Here is a 19,372-nt window from a genome sequence, read left to right on the forward strand (position 1 = left end):
TTCACAGGGCGAGGAGCGGGGCCCGGCGTGGCGGCGGCACCGGCGGCGGCACCGGCGGCGGCGGGGCCGGGTCCTGCGGGCCGGAGCGAGTCAGGCGCTGGGATAAACCCGGCGAGGGGCCGCTACGGGCAGTGACGGCCTCCCGCGCCCTCCCACCCCCACCCCGAGGCGGCGAGGGGCTCCCCCGCCCCCAAAGGCCACAAAGAACACTTAGGAAGGACAGTAAAGTTTCTTAATTTTTTTTTTTTTTTAAAAAAAAAAAGCTCTACGCTGCTGTACATATACACATTACTTACATTACAAAATCCCAGAGAAACATCCGCTGCGTCAGCTATGCTCTGCTCGTTTCCCTTCCCTTCCAAGCAGCTCCCTTCGGGTCAAACACCAAATCCGTGAGCAATTAAATAACGGCCGCAGCCATTTCGCAGGCTCGCCTAACGTCCCGCTCCAAACCCACACCTCAGACGCTGACAGTACCGAGCAGGATTCTGTCTACCACGCATGTAGCTGTATCGAATTCCATTAAATTAACCCTCGTGCGAATTTGTTCTGCTCCGATTTTTAAGGACTAACAAAAATAGGTCTTTTGCTCTGGCATATAAAGAGCTCGGACAATCTGCCCGATGTAGAAAGCAGTTACCACCTGGCATAATCTGGTAATAACAATATACAAAAGTGATAACAGTCAAGGTGGAGAGAGAGGGAAAAGATCTGGCTTTAAAAATAGAATACAAGGGCTCACAAGTTCCCTAGCAAAGGTTTGCTTGCAAGGTCCTACTCATTACAAACGTATTCACAACGCCAGAAGTCCCGAACTCGCTGTGGGCTGCAGCGGAGAAATCCAGCGCCTCTGTGGGAGATGGTAACTGCTCCTGTAGAGAGCAGCGAGTCTGTGCCGGAGGTCTCACCTTCGGGAATAAGTGTCCGGTTAACTTCTGCACAGGAGCAGAGGAAGAACCAGTTTCATCTCTGCATAAAGTTTTTTTCCAAGGCAGCGGGAGTTCTCTGAAGGGAGTGGATATTGCGTTTCACCCGATCTTCTAGGGTGGAAGTAGATGCACTCTCTAGTTTTAAGCGACTGCAGAAAATTGAACCAAAGAAAGATATTAGAATCTCTTTCCAAACATTACACCATTTCTAGCAGGATTCACTGTCCCCAGGTCATCCACCTAAATTAATCTAACATGGAAAACAGCAAATTATTTCCCATTAAAGTCTGCACTGAAAGAACTGGATAGCTTTTAGTTTGGCTTGTAACAGATTCGAGGCCTTATTTAAGGTCAGTGCTCAGAAATGTATTTTCAGTAGCTCTCAAGTCTCCTCCGTCTTCCCAATATAACTAACCGTCAATGACAAACGCATCCGTCATGGGGGACTTGGGCGCTTTCTGTGAAGCAAACAAGGGGAAAGCGATGTGGTCCTCTGGGAGCCCGAATGCCAGAGCTCGTGCTGTAAATGACCACGTTAGCTACAGGAGAGAGAGGGAATCCTTGCGACCACTCGCTCTCTTTTACTAGATCTTTTTCAGATCACACTGCTGTGCTCTTCTGAATGATCCCCTCGAGCCCATCTCCCTCTTCAAACACCACACCAACAAACACAAAGTTTGTTAGCTCAACCAGTTGCTTCCGCACAGGGAAACACACAAACACCTCTCTCCACAAGAGAGGTTGCTCATGGAGAAAATCTATTGTGATTTTAAGCCACCCTTATGTGATCCCAGCTCTGGGCAGCTTCAGGAATTAAGTATACGTTCTCCTCGGATTAACTTATAGAGCCTGGAGAATACTATGCTGCAGCAAGCCCAAAACACCTAACATTGCCATAGGATCCATCTTACACAGCACTGCACTTTCTGGAAGGCCTTGTGCCACTCCGATTTCCTTTGCCTGCCCTGTGTAAGTTACCACCTGTGTTTAGAAATGGTTTCATTTCTTGTCAAGCACAGGTATCCCACAAGCTCTCAGCACACAGACTCCCAGTGGACTTGCAGGCCTAAAACTGTTGCAAGCTCCTAAAAACAGAGAACGTTTTAATATCTGCATGTGAAATACTACCAGGCATTCCTACAGGATGGCAAAAAATAACTGATTACCGGTTTCCAAGTCTGACTACCGAGGCCATCACAGAAACAGCTATCTTTTGGGTTAAGAAGAGAATTTGGGAACAGTAGATGTCACTAGTTCTACGGTACAACCCAGTAGAGACGGATCTTATACCACAATCTGACACATCTCAAACGTTGAGGCCGTGACTCACTCCTCAGAAGCTGTAGCCTGTATTTCCCTTGAATGAAAAAGCAGATAATAAAAGACACTCACTTGAAGAACTTCCCATCGCGGGAGTCAAGTTTCTCCAGTTCTCGCTCCAGCTCCTCCTCCTTTCGGTGTTTCCTGAGGTTGTTTGCTCTCTCCTCTTCCCGCCACTTGGCGTTTTCCATCATTTCCTGGCGTTTGCGCTCTAGCTCCTCTGGAGAGATCTTTCTGTTTGTGTAAAACACACCACTGCTGTGAATCAATAGCACGCTGGGCCTCACCCCCCTCTTGCTTTCCATTCTTTAAGATGATTTACAATCCCCAAATTAGGGGTGTTTAATTGTTTTTTTTTCTTTGGTAGCCAATCAGCAAAGCTTGTAAGTACACATCTAAATGTTCTGCTTTACCACGCCCCCAGCAAGGGTCTGTTTTCTCCCTCTTTTCAGCCTTCTTGTTTTTAATTGACTGGTAAGATGATGCTGTCAAGGTCATATTTTCCTGATGACAGTGAAACAGAATGCTTCTAATTAACAGTCCACAGGACAAAGACTGACTTCACATTACTGCCTTACACAGTGATGCGAGACACATGGAGAACTAGCAACCATGTGAATTGGTTTGGGAAGCTGTCCAAGGTGTTAACTAACAATCAAGCTCAAGAGCACCAAACTGAGCGCTTTAGGACTCTGTCTGACTTTCTGGACACCCGATCCAATCTATTTTAGTTAACAGAATAAAATTTGGTTCACCGTTTACACCCAGCTCTTCCACAATCACCAGAGCAACTTCCATCCGAAAGCACAGGGACAAGACCTTGCTTACCTTGTGTAGCCCGGAGCATGCTGTCGTCGATAGCTCTTTTTAGGGGAAGGGCTTCTAGCTCTCCCTTTCTCCTCCCGATTGCTATGTCTGTAAGCCAGAAATACCCTTATGAGGACAGACGAACATACACTATCACACCTCTAAACTCTCCCCGGATTTTTTGTATACATTCTGAAACCAAGATGTCTGCAGGACTGCCGCCTGTCCGCTTTGAAAACACATTCTAATGACTCCTAATATACTACAAATTTCCATCTATTTTTACTCAGTTTTAATTATTTCATCAGCAAACAATAAATACCGGGTACGTGATTTTATCAGCATTTAGTAAAGATAATTCAACAATTATAAACACATTTTAAAGAGAATCGGTAGCCCAAATAAAGCACAGTCACAAGCAATACCTAAAGGCTGTAGCCAGAAAGAGGGTGTCCCAAGGGAAGAGCGCAATTGCAGACAGCACGTCCCCTCCAGGAGCTAACCTGCGTGCTTCTGCACTCTCGCACAACTGCACAGCTCCCGCCTTCACACCCAGAACTGAGCAATAATGTGGCCAGGACACCGAAATGGTAGAAGGAGACTGAATAAGAGGGAATTTGATTCTAGGGAACTCCCCCACCAGCAGCCCTAGGTTTACATTACCCAGGTTAGCCACACTCACTGTTTACTGTGTCTAGAAGGAGATCTTGACCCCCTGCATCCAGATTGTTCTGAATTCTTCTTGCTAGAGCGTCTCTGAGGAGAGCGGGACTGGCTCCTGGACCTGGAGCGATCCCGGTGCTTGTGGGGGGCCCTCTCCTGGCCGGCAGCTGGGGAGCTCCGAGACCTGTGGCTCTGGTCAGAGTCTCTAACCTGGAATTCAAAAGTGTCTTTCAGGAGAGACGTCTTGCAAGAGCACAACAACAAGGTAAGGCCGTACAGGAGGCCTCAGACTGTGCTAAGCGCAGGAAGGAGTGTACATTGTGGCTTGCGTTTGCTTATCCCACTTCCTAGGTTCTTATTAACATCTGTGTCTAAAAAGATTATTTCTGTATCACATTCAGTAAACTACACTGCCAAGACAGTCAAGCTGAGTATTTAAACAGATGCGTGATTCTGAAGAGAAACTGAATAAAACTTAACTTGAATTCAGAGCAGACACAAGTCTGAACAACTTCAGTTTCAAGGCTTAGGTGGCTCCAACTTGAATATGAACTTTATTATATCATGTCCCCCTCATAATCTTCTTCTGGCCGGTGAGGCAGTCTTGCAACAAACTGCCAAAACTCTCATTCTTCCCTGCCTCAGGGTACTTGCTGCTGAAAGAGCTGTGCAAAACACACGTACTTACTTGTAAGCCATATCCTGGGACTTTGGAAGGAGCAGGTTTCCAGGAGGAACTGTTCATCCTCTTCTGAGACCTACAGAGAAAACAGAATAGTACTTTTGAAGCAGATGAAATTCAGGAATACAATATTTTTTTAACAGTAAAACATCATAAAAATAATTTAATGATGCAAAACCAATGAAGTAACATACAGAATCATTTAGGCAAATTAAGAGCATTAATTACAAAGATTAAACTCAGAGGGGATTACAAAAAGACATGAAAAAACAAACAAATTAACCAGGAAACATGGTATTTTTACTACAAAACCTCAAAACATACTTATTTCTGCTTCGCTCCTCATCACTGCTGTCGCTTTCACTGCTAGAACTGCGATGTCGATGTTTCTTGTGCTTCTTCTTCTTCTCTTTCTTCTTCTTTTTCTCCTTTTTATCTAAACTGTTTTGCAGCTATAAAGCAAGACACAGTTTTGTTAGTAATAGTTACTGTCTCTACACTTGAGCAGTCAGTATCACAAGGCAAAGTAACAGAGTTCACCGTGGAAAGGCTCCTGGAACAGAACCTAAACCATTTAACAAGGTCCTCTCTCAAAACTAAAGACCTTAATGGAGTCTTCCCTAGTGTCAGTTTGGTATTAGTGCATGTCAAATCCTACGTCTGCAGTCATTCTATAGTACAACACAGAGCACAACAATTAATCACTAGCTAAAAAAAAAAAAGCACACCAGAAGAGCAAGCAGAGTAAAATAACACTGAACTTGAAAGAAAGAGAAATTAATTCCTGCTGAGAGAGCCATACAGAACCTTGTTCTATTATATCAGGATTATAAAAAGCTGAATTTATTCTGTTTTTCTGTGAAGAGTCAGGAAACGGAACTCAGCTCCTTATCCTAAACGATACTAATTTTGACCTATGATGCTCTCCTGGGTTCAGTGTATTCTGTGCTTTGAGTATGTAAAGGAGTAGTGAGATAGACCTACCAATTCTTTGATTTTCTTCATTTTAACAGGATTATTCAAAACTTCTCTCTTCTTTTCCTCCTCCTTCTTTCTAAAGCAGAAAAAAAAAATAGTCTTTTCAAACAACGGAAAAACATCATATTTTCAGGAAAGAAACCAATCAAGTGCAAGCTCTAAAAACATGTAAAAAACAGGAAAACAGGCAAGTTTTGTACATTCAGCAAAACAGATCCAACTCAGGAGGAGTCTGACCTTTTCTCCTCTGCTTAAGACTAGTAGGGTAAACAAAAATGTGTTCTGTTACCATCAAGCTGCCTACAATGCTAATAAATGCCTGAACTCTCGGAGCAGACCGGATATATTCACATACACGTAACAGGGTGAGCTAAGCTGGTAGAGACGAATCAGTGTGGAATAACAATCTTTGCATTTATATGTATCTACCAGCTTGCAGCTAGATGATCTAGATGATGATCATCAGCTCGTTCAGATCACGAAATCTGAGATTTGAAATCAAGTCAGCAAAATTACCCAAAAGCAGCAAACTGACTCAAATATGTTATCTGACCTTATGTTACTGTGTCTAGAACACACAACCAAAATCCTACTAGTCACATAAGCGGCTGGTGACCGGTCTGCGGCCAGGACTGCCACCTACAGCCTAGAGCTCACAAACAGGCAGACACAGCTTTAAGGAACAGACACAATGGCAGTCTTTGCAAAGATAAATAAGACAGCTCTTAGCGAATTGCTAAGACTGATGCTTTGCCTCATCTACTACTGCTTTTAGCTCCCCATTTAGTACCTTATCATGAAAAGTGGATCCTCCCGGATTTTGTTTGCCATATCTAGGACAGAATTGGCACCCGTCTTGGCAAAAATGGAGCCTGGGAGAAGTCCTGTCTCATTGGAACAGCCTGCATCCTTGTCTTCTGTCTTCTCAAAGACGTATTTGTCCACAGGGCGACCCATAAGATATTCCTCTCTGTTCACCATGCCTCCAGGACCCTGGTACATCCACTCCAACTTCTCTTCTCTTTTCCTGTTGCAAACAAGACCTCTTACTTAGCCTTCTCACAGTTCTAAAGTTACATTTTAAGGCATTGGCTTATGAATGTGACTGTAAACATTTTGTTATCCAAAACTTTAAACCCCCGGTTCTCTCAGGGGCACTGAGAGCACCAATACCACCTCACCAGACAATGCTCGCCCCCAGAGGACTGCAAGGGCTGGTAACCACCGGTCTGGAAAGCACCGGTCCCACCTCACCTGACGGTGCCCATGTCCTCAGCGTAGCGCTGCATCTCCTCACGCGCTCGCTCCTCCTGCAGCTCCCGCTGCAGCTCCTCAATCTTCTTCCGTTCCGCTTCATGCTTCTGCTCGGCTTTCCACACCTTCTCCACATTGCGCAGGGTCTGGGGGTGCCAGCTCTTCTTCAGGTTCTGCAGGAGGGCGCACACCGGACCGGGACCGTTAACAAAGGGCCGCCTGCCCTCGCCGGGGGCCACGGGGCAGGGCCCGCTCTCAGCCGCGATCGCTCACGGCCCTCCCACCACGGCGGCGAGGCCCGGACAACGGGACGCGCTGCTCCCCACAACACCCCGACCCGCCCGCACCCACGGCCCCGCTGACAGCGGCGGGGAACGGCCGCAGGCCCCGCAGGCCCCGCCGACCCCGCGGCCTCCGGGTCCGCTGCCCGCCCGCCAGCGAGCCCCAGCCCAGGCCGGTACCCGCAGCCCCGGGACACGCTCCCAGCCCCGCTCGGCCCGGCCCGGCTCCCCCCGGGCCCGGGCCCCTCCTCACCAGGTCGCCTCCCCCCATGGCGGCGTCGGCCGAGCGCTTCCCCGCGGCTCCCGGGCCTGCGCGTGCGTCAGCACGGCGCGCCTCGCAGGCGTCACTTCCGCCGCGGCGCTGACGGCAGCCGCCAAGATGGCGGCCGAAGGCGGCCGAGCGGAGCCGGGCCCGGCCCCGGCGCCCCGCGCCGCCTCCCGGTGCCGAAAAAGGCGACGGCCGAAAGCACCAGCGTGAGCTCCCCGGCAAGGGCGCGGGCTGAGCGGCGCGGGGCTCCCGGGGCTCCCCTGCCCCCGGGCGCCGCCGGTCCCGTCGGGACACGGCCCGGTGTCGCGGTGAGCGGGCCGGGTTCCTTCCTTCCCCCCCCGGCCCCGATACCCCGAGGGCGCAGCTCCGGCTCGGGGGGCCCCGCAGTGACACGGTCGCGTTTGTGAAGAGCGCGATGGGGTTCCGCTGCCCCCGGGGCGGGGCTCGGAACCGGCGCCCTCCCGGCGCCCGCGCCGTGCCCCCGAGCCAGCGCTGCCCGCCCAGCGCCGGGGCCGCAGCTCAGGGGCAGAGCGGCCGCCCGCGGCCACAGAGCCTCCCGGTTCGGGCCCGGCGGGCCCGGGCAACGAGGCCGCGGGCTGAGGAGTCACAGCCCCACCTGCCTTCAGGGGAAACCCTGCGGCAGAGATCCCCCTTCCATCACAAACAGCCTTTGCTGCTCCAATTCACGCCAATGATGCAGACGGGATAAACCAGACCAGCAGCGCTTCTGTTGGTGAGCCAGCTTCTCTGTGGTGTGTATGTGCAGCATCCCGAGGGGATAAATGGCTTCCCAAAACATCTCCAAGTCATTTCCAAGACCCCAGAGGGGTGAGAAAGTCTCTGCATTACGCTGTGTGGGACCAGATTCTGGAAGAAGAAAGGCTGACAAAGCAGCTGAGGAGGAGGGGGCACCTGGAGTTGAACCAGGGACCTCTTGATCTGCAGTCAAATGCTCTCCCACTGAGCTATACCCCCGGCATGGCACCTTTCCCAAGGACATTTTAAAAACATTTAGAGACAATTTTTTATGTCCACTCATTATATTTCTTTATTCGAGAGCCCTCTGTGCACCTTAATCTGCTCGCCAAAGGGGGTACACAGAGTTAAATATCATAAATTATCATAAATATGATTACTACAGAGAATCAAGAACAGAGACAAGCACACACAGGCAGTGACGAGTTACTCACACAGTGCACAACCCCTTGCAGGTTCCCAAGACTCAGGGCCTCAGCACCTGGAATAATGGAGCTCAGAAACCAACGTTAACTGCACAGCACAAGCTCACGAGACCCAAGGGGATCTCTGCATCTTCCTTCTGGGATGAACTTTGGCAAAAGGAAGCTTGAAGGGGAAGAAAAAAGGGAGGGGGCACCTGGAGTTGAACCAGGGACCTCTTGATCTGCAGTCAAATGCTCTCCCACTGAGCTATACCCCCGGCGTGGCACCTTTCCCAAGGACATTTTAAAAACATTTAGAGACAATTTTTTATGTCCACTCATTATATTTCTTTATTCGAGAGCCCTCTGTGCACCTTAATCTGCTCGCCAAAGGGGGTACACAGAGTTAAATATCATAACTTATCATAAATATGATTACTACAGAGAATCAAGAACAGAGACAAGCACACACAGGCAGTGACGAGTTACTCACACAGTGCACAACCCCTTGCAGGTTCCCAAGACTCAGGGCCTCAGCACCTGGAATAATGGAGCTCAGAAACCAACGTTAACTGCACAGCACAAGCTCACGAGACCCAAGGGGATCTCTCCATCTTCCTTCTGGGATGAACTTTGGCAAAAGGAAGCTTGAAGGGGAAGAAAAAAGGGAGGGGGCACCTGGAGTTGAACCAGGGACCTCTTGATCTGCAGTCAAATGCTCTCCCACTGAGCTATACCCCCTGGCATGGCACCTTTCCCAAGGACATTTTAAAAACATTTCCAGAAGAGAGACAAGTTTTTACGTCCACTGATGAGATTCCTTTACTCAACAGCCCCCTCTGCACCTTAACGTGCCTGCTGACGAACAGACAGACAATTACCACAGAGCATCAAGAACAGAGACAAGCACACACAGGCAGTGACGAGTTACTCACACAGTGCACAACCCCTGCAGTTTCCCAAGACTCAGAGGCTCGGTACCTGGAATAACAGAGCTCCGAAAGCAGCCTTCACTGCACAGCACAAGCTCACGAGACCCAAGGGGATCTCTCCATCTGCCTTCTGGGATGAATTTTGGCAAAAGGAAGCTTGAAGGGGAAGAAAAAAAGGGAGGGGGCACCTGGAGTTGAACCAGGGACCTCTTGATCTGCAGTCAAATGCTCTCCCACTGAGCTATACCCCCCACCTGCGCACCTGTCAATGCACCAAAAAAAACACAGTTAAAGGATGTGCTTCCCCAATCTTTGACCGCTCTGTTCCATAAGAATCGGATCCTGCTGCAGAAAATGCAAGACTGAAATGCGACAGCAGCACAGACATCGACTCCCTGCACTCCCACGCAGGAGACGCACCCTGCCTCTCTACTTCATTTACCAGGCGACCTTGGCCCACTCACGGCCTGATTTATCAGGAGGGGAAGCTGAGCGATCGCAGCAGTTCCCCTTCCAGTGAACAAACCCCCAAAATCCCAAGAAAAAATGGATTCTGAGGGGGCACCCGGATTTGAACCGGGGACCTCTTGATCTGCAGTCAAATGCTCTCCCACTGAGCTATACCCCCTGCAGCAACACCACATTTCACAAGGACGTTTTAAAAACATTTCCAGAAGAGAGACAAGTTTTTACGTCCACTGATGAGATTCCTTTACTCAACAGCCCCCTCTGCACCTTAACGTGCTGACGAACAGACAGACAATTACCACAGAGAATCAAGAACAGAGTCAAGCTCACACAGGCGGTGACAAGTTACTCACACAGTGCACAACCCCTTGCAGGTTCCCAAGACTCAGAGCCTCGGTACTTTGAATAACAGAGCTCCGAAAGCAGCCTTCACTGCACAGCACAAGCTCACGAGACCCAAGGGGATCTCTCCATCTGCCTTCTGGGATGAACTTTAGCAAAAGGAAGCTTGAAGGGGAAGAAAAAAGGGAGGGGGCACCTGGAGTTGAACCAGGGACCTCTTGATCTGCAGTCAAATGCTCTCCCACTGAGCTATACCCCCTGCAGCAACACCTTTCACAAGGATGTTTTAAAAACATTTCCAGAAGAGAGACAAGTTTTTATGTCCACTGATGAGATTCCTTTACTCAACAGCCCCCTCTGCACCTTAACGTGCTGACGAACAGACAGACAATTACCACAGAGAATCCAGAACAGAGACAAGCACACACACACACAGTGAGGAGTTACTCACACAGTGCACAACCCCTGCAGTTTCCCAAGACTCAGGGCCTCAGCACCTGGAATAATGGAGCTCAGAAACCAACGTTAACTGCACAGCACAAGCTCACGAGACCCAAGGGGATCTCTGCATCTTCCTTCTGGGATGAATTTTGGCAAAAGGAAGCTTGAAGGGGAAGAAAAAAGGGAGGGGGCACCTGGAGTTGAACCAGGGACCTCTTGATCTGCAGTCAAATGCTCTCCCACTGAGCTATACCCCCCACCTGTGCACCTGTCAATGCACCAAAAAAACCACAGTTAAAGGATGTGCTTCCCCAATCTTTGACTGCTCTGTTCCATGAGAATCGGATCCTGCTGCAGAAAATGCAAGACTGAAATGCGACAGCAGCACAGACATCGACTCCCTGCACTCCCACGCAGGAGACGCACCCTGCCTCTCTACTTCATTTCCCAGGCGACCTTGGCCCACTCACGGCCTGAATTATCAGGAGGGGAAGCTGAGCGATCGCATCAGTTCCCCTTCCAGTGAACAAACCCCCAAAATCCCAAGAAAAAATGGATTCTGAGGGGGCACCTGGAGTTGAACCAGGGACCTCTTGATCTGCAGTCAAATGCTCTCCCACTGAGCTATACCCCCACCTGCCACGCACCTGAGCCCCAGAAATCGCCCCGTTCATCACCGGCACAGCAAAGCTCTGGAAATCGCTCCCAGGAGGAAAAGCAGCCGCTCGGGAAATAATCATCTCTCGCCTCACAAACAGCCCACTCGTGGGCCTCCTCTCTTGTGGGAATCCGCTTCTTTCCCTCTCCCCAGCGCCCATCAAGCGCGGCATGGGGCCTGCAGACAGTTTAGGGCAAAAGCGTTGGAATGAAGAGCTCCAAGCCAACTTTTTCCCCAGGAAAAGAAGGAAAAGGGAGGGGGCACCCGGATTTGAACCGGGGACCTCTTGATCTGCAGTCAAATGCTCTCCCACTGAGCTATACCCCCCAGTGGGGCACATTTCCCAAGGACACTTTGAAAATATTTCTAGAGAGACACAATTTCTTATGTCTGCGGATTAGATTTCTTTAGTTGAGAGCCCTCTGTGCAACTTAATGTGCCCACCAAAGGGGGTACACGGAGTTCAATATGATAAATTACCATAAATATGATTACTACAGAAAATTAAGAACAGACTCAAGCACACACACACACAGTGAGGAGTTACTCACACAGTGCATAACCCCTGCAGTTCCCAAGACTCAGAGCCTTGGTACCTGGAATAACAGAGCTCCGAAAGCAGCCTTCACTGCACAGCACAAGCTCACAGGACCCAAGGGGATCTCTCCATCTTCCTTCTGGGATTAATTTTGGCAAAAGGAAGCTTGAAGGAGGAGAAAAGAGGGAGGGGGCACCTGGAGTTGAACCAGGGACCTCTTGATCTGCAGTCAAATGCTCTCCCACTGAGCTATACCCCCTGGCATGGCACCTTTCCCAAGGACATTTTAAAAACATTTCCAGAAGAGAGACAAGTTTTTACGTCCACTGATGAGATTCCTTTACTCAACAGCCCCCTCTGCACCTTAACGTGCCTGCTGACGAACAGACAGACAATTACCACAGAGCATCAAGAACAGAGACAAGCTCACACAGGCGGTGACAAGTTACTCACACAGTGCACAACCCCTGCAGGTTCCCAAGACTCAGAGCCTCGGTACTTTGAATAACAGAGCTCCGAAAGCAGCCTTCACTGCACAGCACAAGCTCACGAGACCCAAGGGGATCTCTCCATCTTCCTTCTGGGATGAACTTTGGCAAAAGGAAGCTTGAAGGGGAAGAAAAAAAGGGAGGGGGCACCTGGAGTTGAACCAGGGACCTCTTGATCTGCAGTCAAATGCTCTCCCACTGAGCTATACCCCCTGCAGCAACACCTTTCCCAAGGACGTTTTAAAAACATTTCCAGAAGAGAGACAAGTTTTTACGTCCACTGATGAGATTCCTTTACTCAACAGCCCCCTCTGCACCTTAATGTGCCTGCTGACGAACAGACAGACAATTACCACAGAGAATCCAGAACAGAGACAAGCGCACACACACACAGTGAGGACTTACTCACACAGTGCACAACCCCTTGCAGGTTCCCAAGACTCCGGGCCTCAGCACCTGGAATAATGGAGCTCAGAAACCAACGTTAACTGCACAGCACAAGCTCACGAGACCCAAGGGGATCTCTCCATCTGCCTTCTGGGATGAACTTTGGCAAAAGGAAGCTTGAAGGGGAAGAAAAAAGGGAGGGGGCACCTGGAGTTGAACCAGGGACCTCTTGATCTGCAGTCAAATGCTCTCCCACTGAGCTATACCCCCCGGTGGGGCACCTTTCCCAAGGACATTTTAAAAACATTTCCAGAAGAGAGACAAGTTTTTACATCCACTGATGAGATTCCTTTACTCAACAGCCCCCTCTGCACCTTAACGTGCCTGCTGACGAACAGACAGACAATTACCACAGAGCATCAAGAACAGAGACAAGCACACACAGGCAGTGACGAGTTACTCACACAGTGCACAACCCCTGCAGGTTCCCAAGACTCCGGGCCTCAGCACCTGTGTCCTGGTTTCAGCTGGGATAGAGTTAATTTTCTTCTTGGTAGCCGGTATGGGGCTGTGTTTTGGGTTTAGGATGAGAACAATGTCGATGATACACTGATGCTTTGGTTCTTGCTAAGTAGTGCTAAGCTGTCTCTGAATAGGTGCTAAGTGGCGCTCACACTGGTCAAGGACTTTTCAGCTTCCCCTGCTCTGCCGGGGGCACAAGAAGCTGGGAGGGGGCACAGCCGGGGGGAGTGCTGACCCAGACTGGCCCAAGGGCTATTCCATACCATATGACGTCATGCTCAGTATATAAGCTGGGGGAAGAAGAAGGAAGGGGGAACATTGGGTATGATGGTGTTTGTCTTCCCAAGTAACCATTACGCGTGATGGAGCCGTGCTTTCCTGGGGATGGCTGAACACCTGCCTGCCGATGGGAAGTAGTGAATGAATTCCTTGTTCTGTTTTGTTTGCGTGCACGGTTTTTGCTTTGCCTATTTAACTGTTCTAATTTATTTTACTTCAATTATTAAACTGTTCTTATCTCAACCCACGAGTTTCCTCCCTTTTACCCTTCTGATTCTCTCCCCCATCCCACTGGTGGGGAGTGAGCGAGCGGCTGCGTGGTGCTTAGTTGCTGGCTGGGGTTAAACCACAACAACCTGGAATAATGGAGCTCAGAAACCAACGTTAACTGCACAGCACAAGCTCACGAGACCCAAGGGGATCTCTCCATCTTCCTTCTGGGATGAACTTTGGCAAAAGGAAGCTTGAAGGGGAAGAAAAAAAGGGAGGGGGCACCTGGAGTTGAACCAGGGACCTCTTGATCTGCAGTCAAATGCTCTCCCACTGAGCTATACCCCCCACCTGTGCACCTGTCAGTGCACCAAAAAAAACACAGTTAAAGGATGTGCTTCCCCAATCTTTGACCGCTCTGTTCCATAAGAATTGGATCCTGCTGCAGAAAATGCAAGACTGAAATGCGACAGCAGCACAGACATCGACTCCCTGCACTCCCACGCAGGAGACGCACCCTGCCTCTCTACTTCATTTACCAGGCGACCTTGGCCCACTCACGGCCTGAATTATCAGGAGGGGAAGCTGAGCGATCGCATCAGTTCCCCTTCCAGTGAACAAACCCCCAAAACCCCAAGAAAAAATGGATTCTGAGGGGGCACCTGGAGTTGAACCAGGGACCTCTTGATCTGCAGTCAAATGCTCTCCCACTGAGCTATACCCCCACCTGCCACACACCTGAGCCCCAGAAATCGCCCCGTTCATCACCGGCACAGCAAAGCTCTGGAAATCGCTCCCAGGAGGAAAAGCAGCCGCTCGGGAAATAATCATCTCTCGCCTCACAAACAGCCCACTCGTGGGCCTCCTCTCTTGTGGGAATCCGCTTCTTTCCCTCTCCCCAGCGCCCATCAAGCGCGGCATGGGGCCTGCAGACAGTTTAGGGCAAAAGCGTTGGAATGAAGAGCTCCAAGCCAACTTTTTCCCCCAGGAAAAGAAGGAAAAGGGAGGGGGCACCCGGATTTGAACCGGGGACCTCTTGATCTGCAGTCAAATGCTCTGCCCCTGAGCTATACCCCCACCTGCCTGCACTGGCCACCTACGGCTCCCTCTGGCCACTGCCGGGGCGGCTCCGCTGCATTCCACTGCCTGCGCTCACCGCACCTGCACCAACGCCTCTCCCACACACGGACCTCGCCTCACCCCTCCTTTCACCACCTCCACCCCACGCCTCTCCACGCTCTTCCAGACAGACTCCTGCGGCCCAACATCGTCCACCCACACTTCTTTTCCTCTACAGCGGCCCAGCACGCACAAGAAAACAGAACGCTTCAAAACACTCACTTCAAAGCTCGTGACTCCAGACACCCCCATCTGACGAGCTGCGGGGAGGACACGTACCTGCACCTCCCAAAGCCCTGCTCAGGCCCCTCTGCTCCGCCTCACCGCTACCGAATGGATCCGCTGTCCAGCCCTCCTGCGTGGGCGACCACAGCGCTGCGAGAAAGACAGGAACAACAAAAATGGAGGACTGAAACAGGCTTCAGTAACGGGGATCGGAGAAATCACGCAGGAGCAGGAGGAACAGGGCGTAGTTTTGAGGAGAGGCAGAGCTTTGTGCCCACTGCAAACTCTTGTGTTCTAAAGCCGTTTGGAACAGGGGTGCACGGAGAAATAAGCCTGAAAGCTGATTCTTGATTTCTGGCGTGCCCAGCAGTGCAGATCCTGCTTCCCGACAAGCATCTTCAGCAGCAGCAAAGGAGGAAGTAAGGATGTGGAGACAGGAATCATTCAACCTTGCAGGACAACTACGCTTTATAATCCCTGGCACACTCACCCCAACTTCTCTTCTCCTATTGCAAACAAGGGCATTTGATTTTCTATCACAGACTTGCAAAGCGTTATGGAGCTGAAAGCACTGGCCTGCGAAGGTGAGAAACATCAAACGCACATTTCCATACAAATGCAAGCGTTTTACCATCAGAGACATTCAACTCTTCGCCCCGGGTAAGAGAATTTTTTTTTTTTAAGGTGAAGTTATGTGTCACAGCTGCAGAAAAACACAGCTAATATTTACCTTCATGAAGCAGAGGAAGAACTAAATTACAAGCCTCCTCTTCACAAAGGCTGCCGCGGGCCTGACTGGCTAATGACAGTCTGCGCTCCGTTAGCAGCGGAGCCACCGCAGTTACACACAAAGCCCCGGGCCAGTTGAAAGAAGGCTTCCCCACGCCCAGCCGCCTCCGGACACAGCAAAGCAACGGCCTTGTGCAGACAGCGGCCAACCTCGGGGGCACCGGGAGTGCCCGCAGCTCCTCACCGGACGGCACCCGGGTCCCCGCCGCGTCGCTGCAGCTCCTCCATCTTCCCCCGCTTGGCTTCGTGCTTCTGCTCGGCTTTCCACACCTTCTCCGCGTCGCGCAGGGTCTGGGGGTGCCAGCTCTTCTTCAGGTTCTGCAGGAGGGCGCACACCGGACCGGGACCGTTAACAAAGGGCCGCCTGCCCTCGCCGGGGGCCACGGGGCAGGGCCCGCTCTCAGCCGCGATCGCTCACGGCCCTCCCACCACGGCGGCGAGGCCCGGACAACGGGACGCGCTGCTCCCCACAACACCCCGACCCGCCCGCACCCACGGCCCCGCTGACAGCGGCGGGGAACGGCCGCAGGCCCCGCAGGCCCCGCCGACCCCGCGGCCTCCGGGTCCGCTGCCCGCCCGCCAGCGAGCCCCAGCCCAGGCCGGTACCCGCAGCCCCGGGACACGCTCCCAGCCCCGCTCGGCCCGGCCCGGCTCCCCCCGGGCCCGGGCCCCTCCTCACCAGGTCGCCTCCCCCCATGGCGGCGTCGGCCGAGCGCTTCCCCGCGGCTCCCGGGCCTGCGCGTGCGTCAGCACGGCGCGCCTCGCAGGCGTCACTTCCGCCGCGGCGCTGACGGCAGCCGCCAAGATGGCGGCCGAAGGCGGCCGAGCGGAGCCGGGCCCGGCCCCGGCGCCCCGCGCCGCCTCCCGGTGCCGAAAAAGGCGACGGCCGAAAGCACCAGCGTGAGCTCCCCGGCAAGGGCGCGGGCTGAGCGGCGCGGGGCTCCCGGGGCTCCCCTGCCCCCGGGCGCCGCCGGTCCCGTCGGGACACGGCCCGGTGTCGCGGTGAGCGGGCCGGGTTCCTTCCTTCCCCCCCCGGCCCCGATACCCCGAGGGCGCAGCTCCGGCTCGGGGGGCCCCGCAGTGACACGGTCGCGTTTGTGAAGAGCGCGATGGGGTTCCGCTGCCCCCGGGGCGGGGCTCGGAACCGGCGCCCTCCCGGCGCCCGCGCCGTGCCCCCGAGCCAGCGCTGCCCGCCCAGCGCCGGGGCCGCAGCTCAGGGGCAGAGCGGCCGCCCGCGGCCACAGAGCCTCCCGGTTCGGGCCCGGCGGGCCCGGGCAACGAGGCCGCGGGCTGAGGAGTCACAGCCCCACCTGCCTTCAGGGGAAACCCTGCGGCAGAGATCCCCCTTCCATCACAAACAGCCTTTGCTGCTCCAATTCACGCCAATGATGCAGACGGGATAAACCAGACCAGCAGCGCTTCTGTTGGTGAGCCAGCTTCTCTGTGGTGTGTATGTGCAGCATCCCGAGGGGATAAATGGCTTCCCAAAACATCTCCAAGTCATTTCCAAGACCCCAGAGGGGTGAGAAAGGCTCTGCATTACGCTGTGTGGGACCAGATTCTGGAAGAAGAAAGGCTGACAAAGCAGCTGAGGAGGAGGGGGCACCTGGAGTTGAACCAGGGACCTCTTGATCTGCAGTCAAATGCTCTCCCACTGAGCTATACCCCCGGCGTGGCACCTTTCCCAAGGACATTTTAAAAACATTTAGAGACAATTTTTTATGTCCACTCATTATATTTCTTTATTCGAGAGCCCTCTGTGCACCTTAATCTGCTCGCCAAAGGGGGTACACAGAGTTAAATATCATAACTTATCATAAATATGATTACTACAGAGAATCAAGAACAGAGACAAGCACACAGACACACAGTGAGGAGTTACTCACACAGTGCACAACCCCTTGCAGGTTCCCAAGACTCAGGGCCTCAGCACCTGGAATAATGGAGCTCAGAAACCAACGTTAACTGCACAGCACAAGCTCACGAGACCCAAGGGGATCTCTCCATCTTCCTTCTGGGATGAACTTTGGCAAAAGGAAGGTTGAAGGGGAAGAAAAAAGGGAGGGGGCACCTGGAGTTGAACCAGGGACCTCTTGATCTGCAGTCAAATGCTCTACCACTGAGCTATACCCCCTGGCTTTGCACTCCTATAAGGAGCAATAAAAAACTCCATATATAGCTCAGGTTTTATGTCCGCTGGGTAGATCATGCTATGTGAGAACACCTGCCCTTGCATGCTAGAGTACAAGCAAAATGGTGCACGGAAAGTTACTGCAGACGATCTGGTGACAAATACACGCAGACAGGGCCTAATTACACACAGAACCCAGATCCCCAGCAGTTTCCTCGTTGATCAAAACGACGACTCCTGGGGCCAAGCAACGAACGTGACGTCTTTGTGTGTCACTGACACGGAGCTCAGTTGTCACAGGAAGCGTTTAGTTGAGTGCTCAGGATCGGGACTATTGGCCTTCAGAGACCTGCCTGCTGTGCGCAGCAGAGGCACAGCAGAGCTAAAACTGATGGACGCTCCTCGTTCTTTTTCTTGGAAAAAGCTCAGCTCAAAGGGGGCACCTGGAGTTGAACCAGGGACCTCTTGATCTGCAGTCAAATGCTCTCCCACTGAGCTATACCCCCCAGTGGGCCACCTTTCCCAAGGACATTTTAAAAACATTTCCAGAAGAGAGACAAGTTCTTACGTCCACTGGTTAGACTCTTTGACTTGACAGCCCCCTCTGCACCTTAACGTGCCTGCTGACGAACAGACAGACAATTACCACAGAGAATCAAGAACAGAGTCAAGCACACACAGGCGGTGACAAGTTACTCACACAGTGCACAACCCCTGCAGGTTCCCAAGACTCGGGGCCTCAGCACCTGGAATAATGGAGCTCAGAAACCAACGTTAACTGCACAGCACAAGCTCACGAGACCCAAGGGGATCTCTCCATCTTCCTTCTGGGATGAACTTTGGCAAAAGGAAGCTTGAAGGGGAAGAAAAAAAGGGAGGGGGCACCTGGAGTTGAACCAGGGACCTCTTGATCTGCAGTCAAATGCTCTCCCACTGAGCTATACCCCCCGGTGGGGCACCTTTCCCAAGGACATTTTAAAAACATTTCTAGAGAGACACAATTTTTTATGTCAGCTGATTAGATTTCTTTAGTTGAGAGCCCTCTGTGCAACCTCATGTGCCCACCAAAGGGGGTAGATGGAGTTTAATATGATAAATTACCATAAATATGATTACTACAGAGAATTAAAGAACAGACTCAAGCACACACACACACAGGCAGTGACAAGTTACTCACACAGTGCACAACCCCTGCAGGTTCCCAAGACTCAGAGCCTCGGTACCTGGAATAACAGAGCTCCAAAAGCAGCCTTCACTGCACAGCACAAGCTCACGAGACCCAAGGGGATCTCTCCATCTGCCTTCTGGGATGAACTTTGGCAAAAGGAAGCTTGAAGGGGAAGAAAAAAAGGGAGGGGGCACCTGGAGTTGAACCAGGGACCTCTTGATCTGCAGTCAAATGCTCTCCCATTGAGCTATGCCCCCCACCTGCGCACCTGTCAATGCACCAAAAAAAACACAGTTAAAGGATGTGCTTCCCCAATCTTTGACCGCTCTGTTC

The 19,372-nt window shown here is 51.9% G+C and overlaps 1 protein-coding gene across 11 annotated transcripts; it reads right to left on the minus strand.

Annotated features, from left to right (window-relative positions):
* Positions 1-271: 271 nt before the first annotated feature.
* CWC25 (CWC25 spliceosome associated protein homolog) lies at positions 272-16,516 on the minus strand. Of its 11 annotated transcripts, none has more exons than XM_082332004.1 (13): positions 16,420-16,515; positions 15,925-16,058; positions 14,346-15,101; positions 7,168-13,518; positions 6,634-6,806; positions 6,170-6,406; positions 5,386-5,455; positions 4,726-4,853; positions 4,408-4,477; positions 3,739-3,929; positions 3,078-3,164; positions 2,322-2,483; positions 272-1,078 (listed from the first exon to the last, which is right to left on the minus strand). In XM_082332004.1, the coding sequence occupies exons 4-13, from the start codon at positions 7,183-7,185 to the stop codon at positions 964-966; spliced, it is 1,251 nt and encodes a 416-aa protein (XP_082188130.1). In that variant the 5' UTR covers positions 7,186-13,518; positions 14,346-15,101; positions 15,925-16,058; positions 16,420-16,515; the 3' UTR covers positions 272-963. The 11 variants fall into 11 exon arrangements, with proteins under 11 accessions (XP_082188130.1, XP_082188131.1, XP_082188125.1 ...); XM_082332005.1 differs by having other exon boundaries at positions 15,891-16,058; XM_082331999.1 differs by having other exon boundaries at positions 15,682-16,058.
* Positions 16,517-19,372: the final 2,856 nt, after the last annotated feature.

Source organism: Platalea leucorodia (assembly GCF_965183815.1).
Source record: "Platalea leucorodia genome assembly, chromosome: 22".
Lineage (NCBI taxonomy): Eukaryota > Metazoa > Chordata > Aves > Pelecaniformes > Threskiornithidae > Platalea > Platalea leucorodia.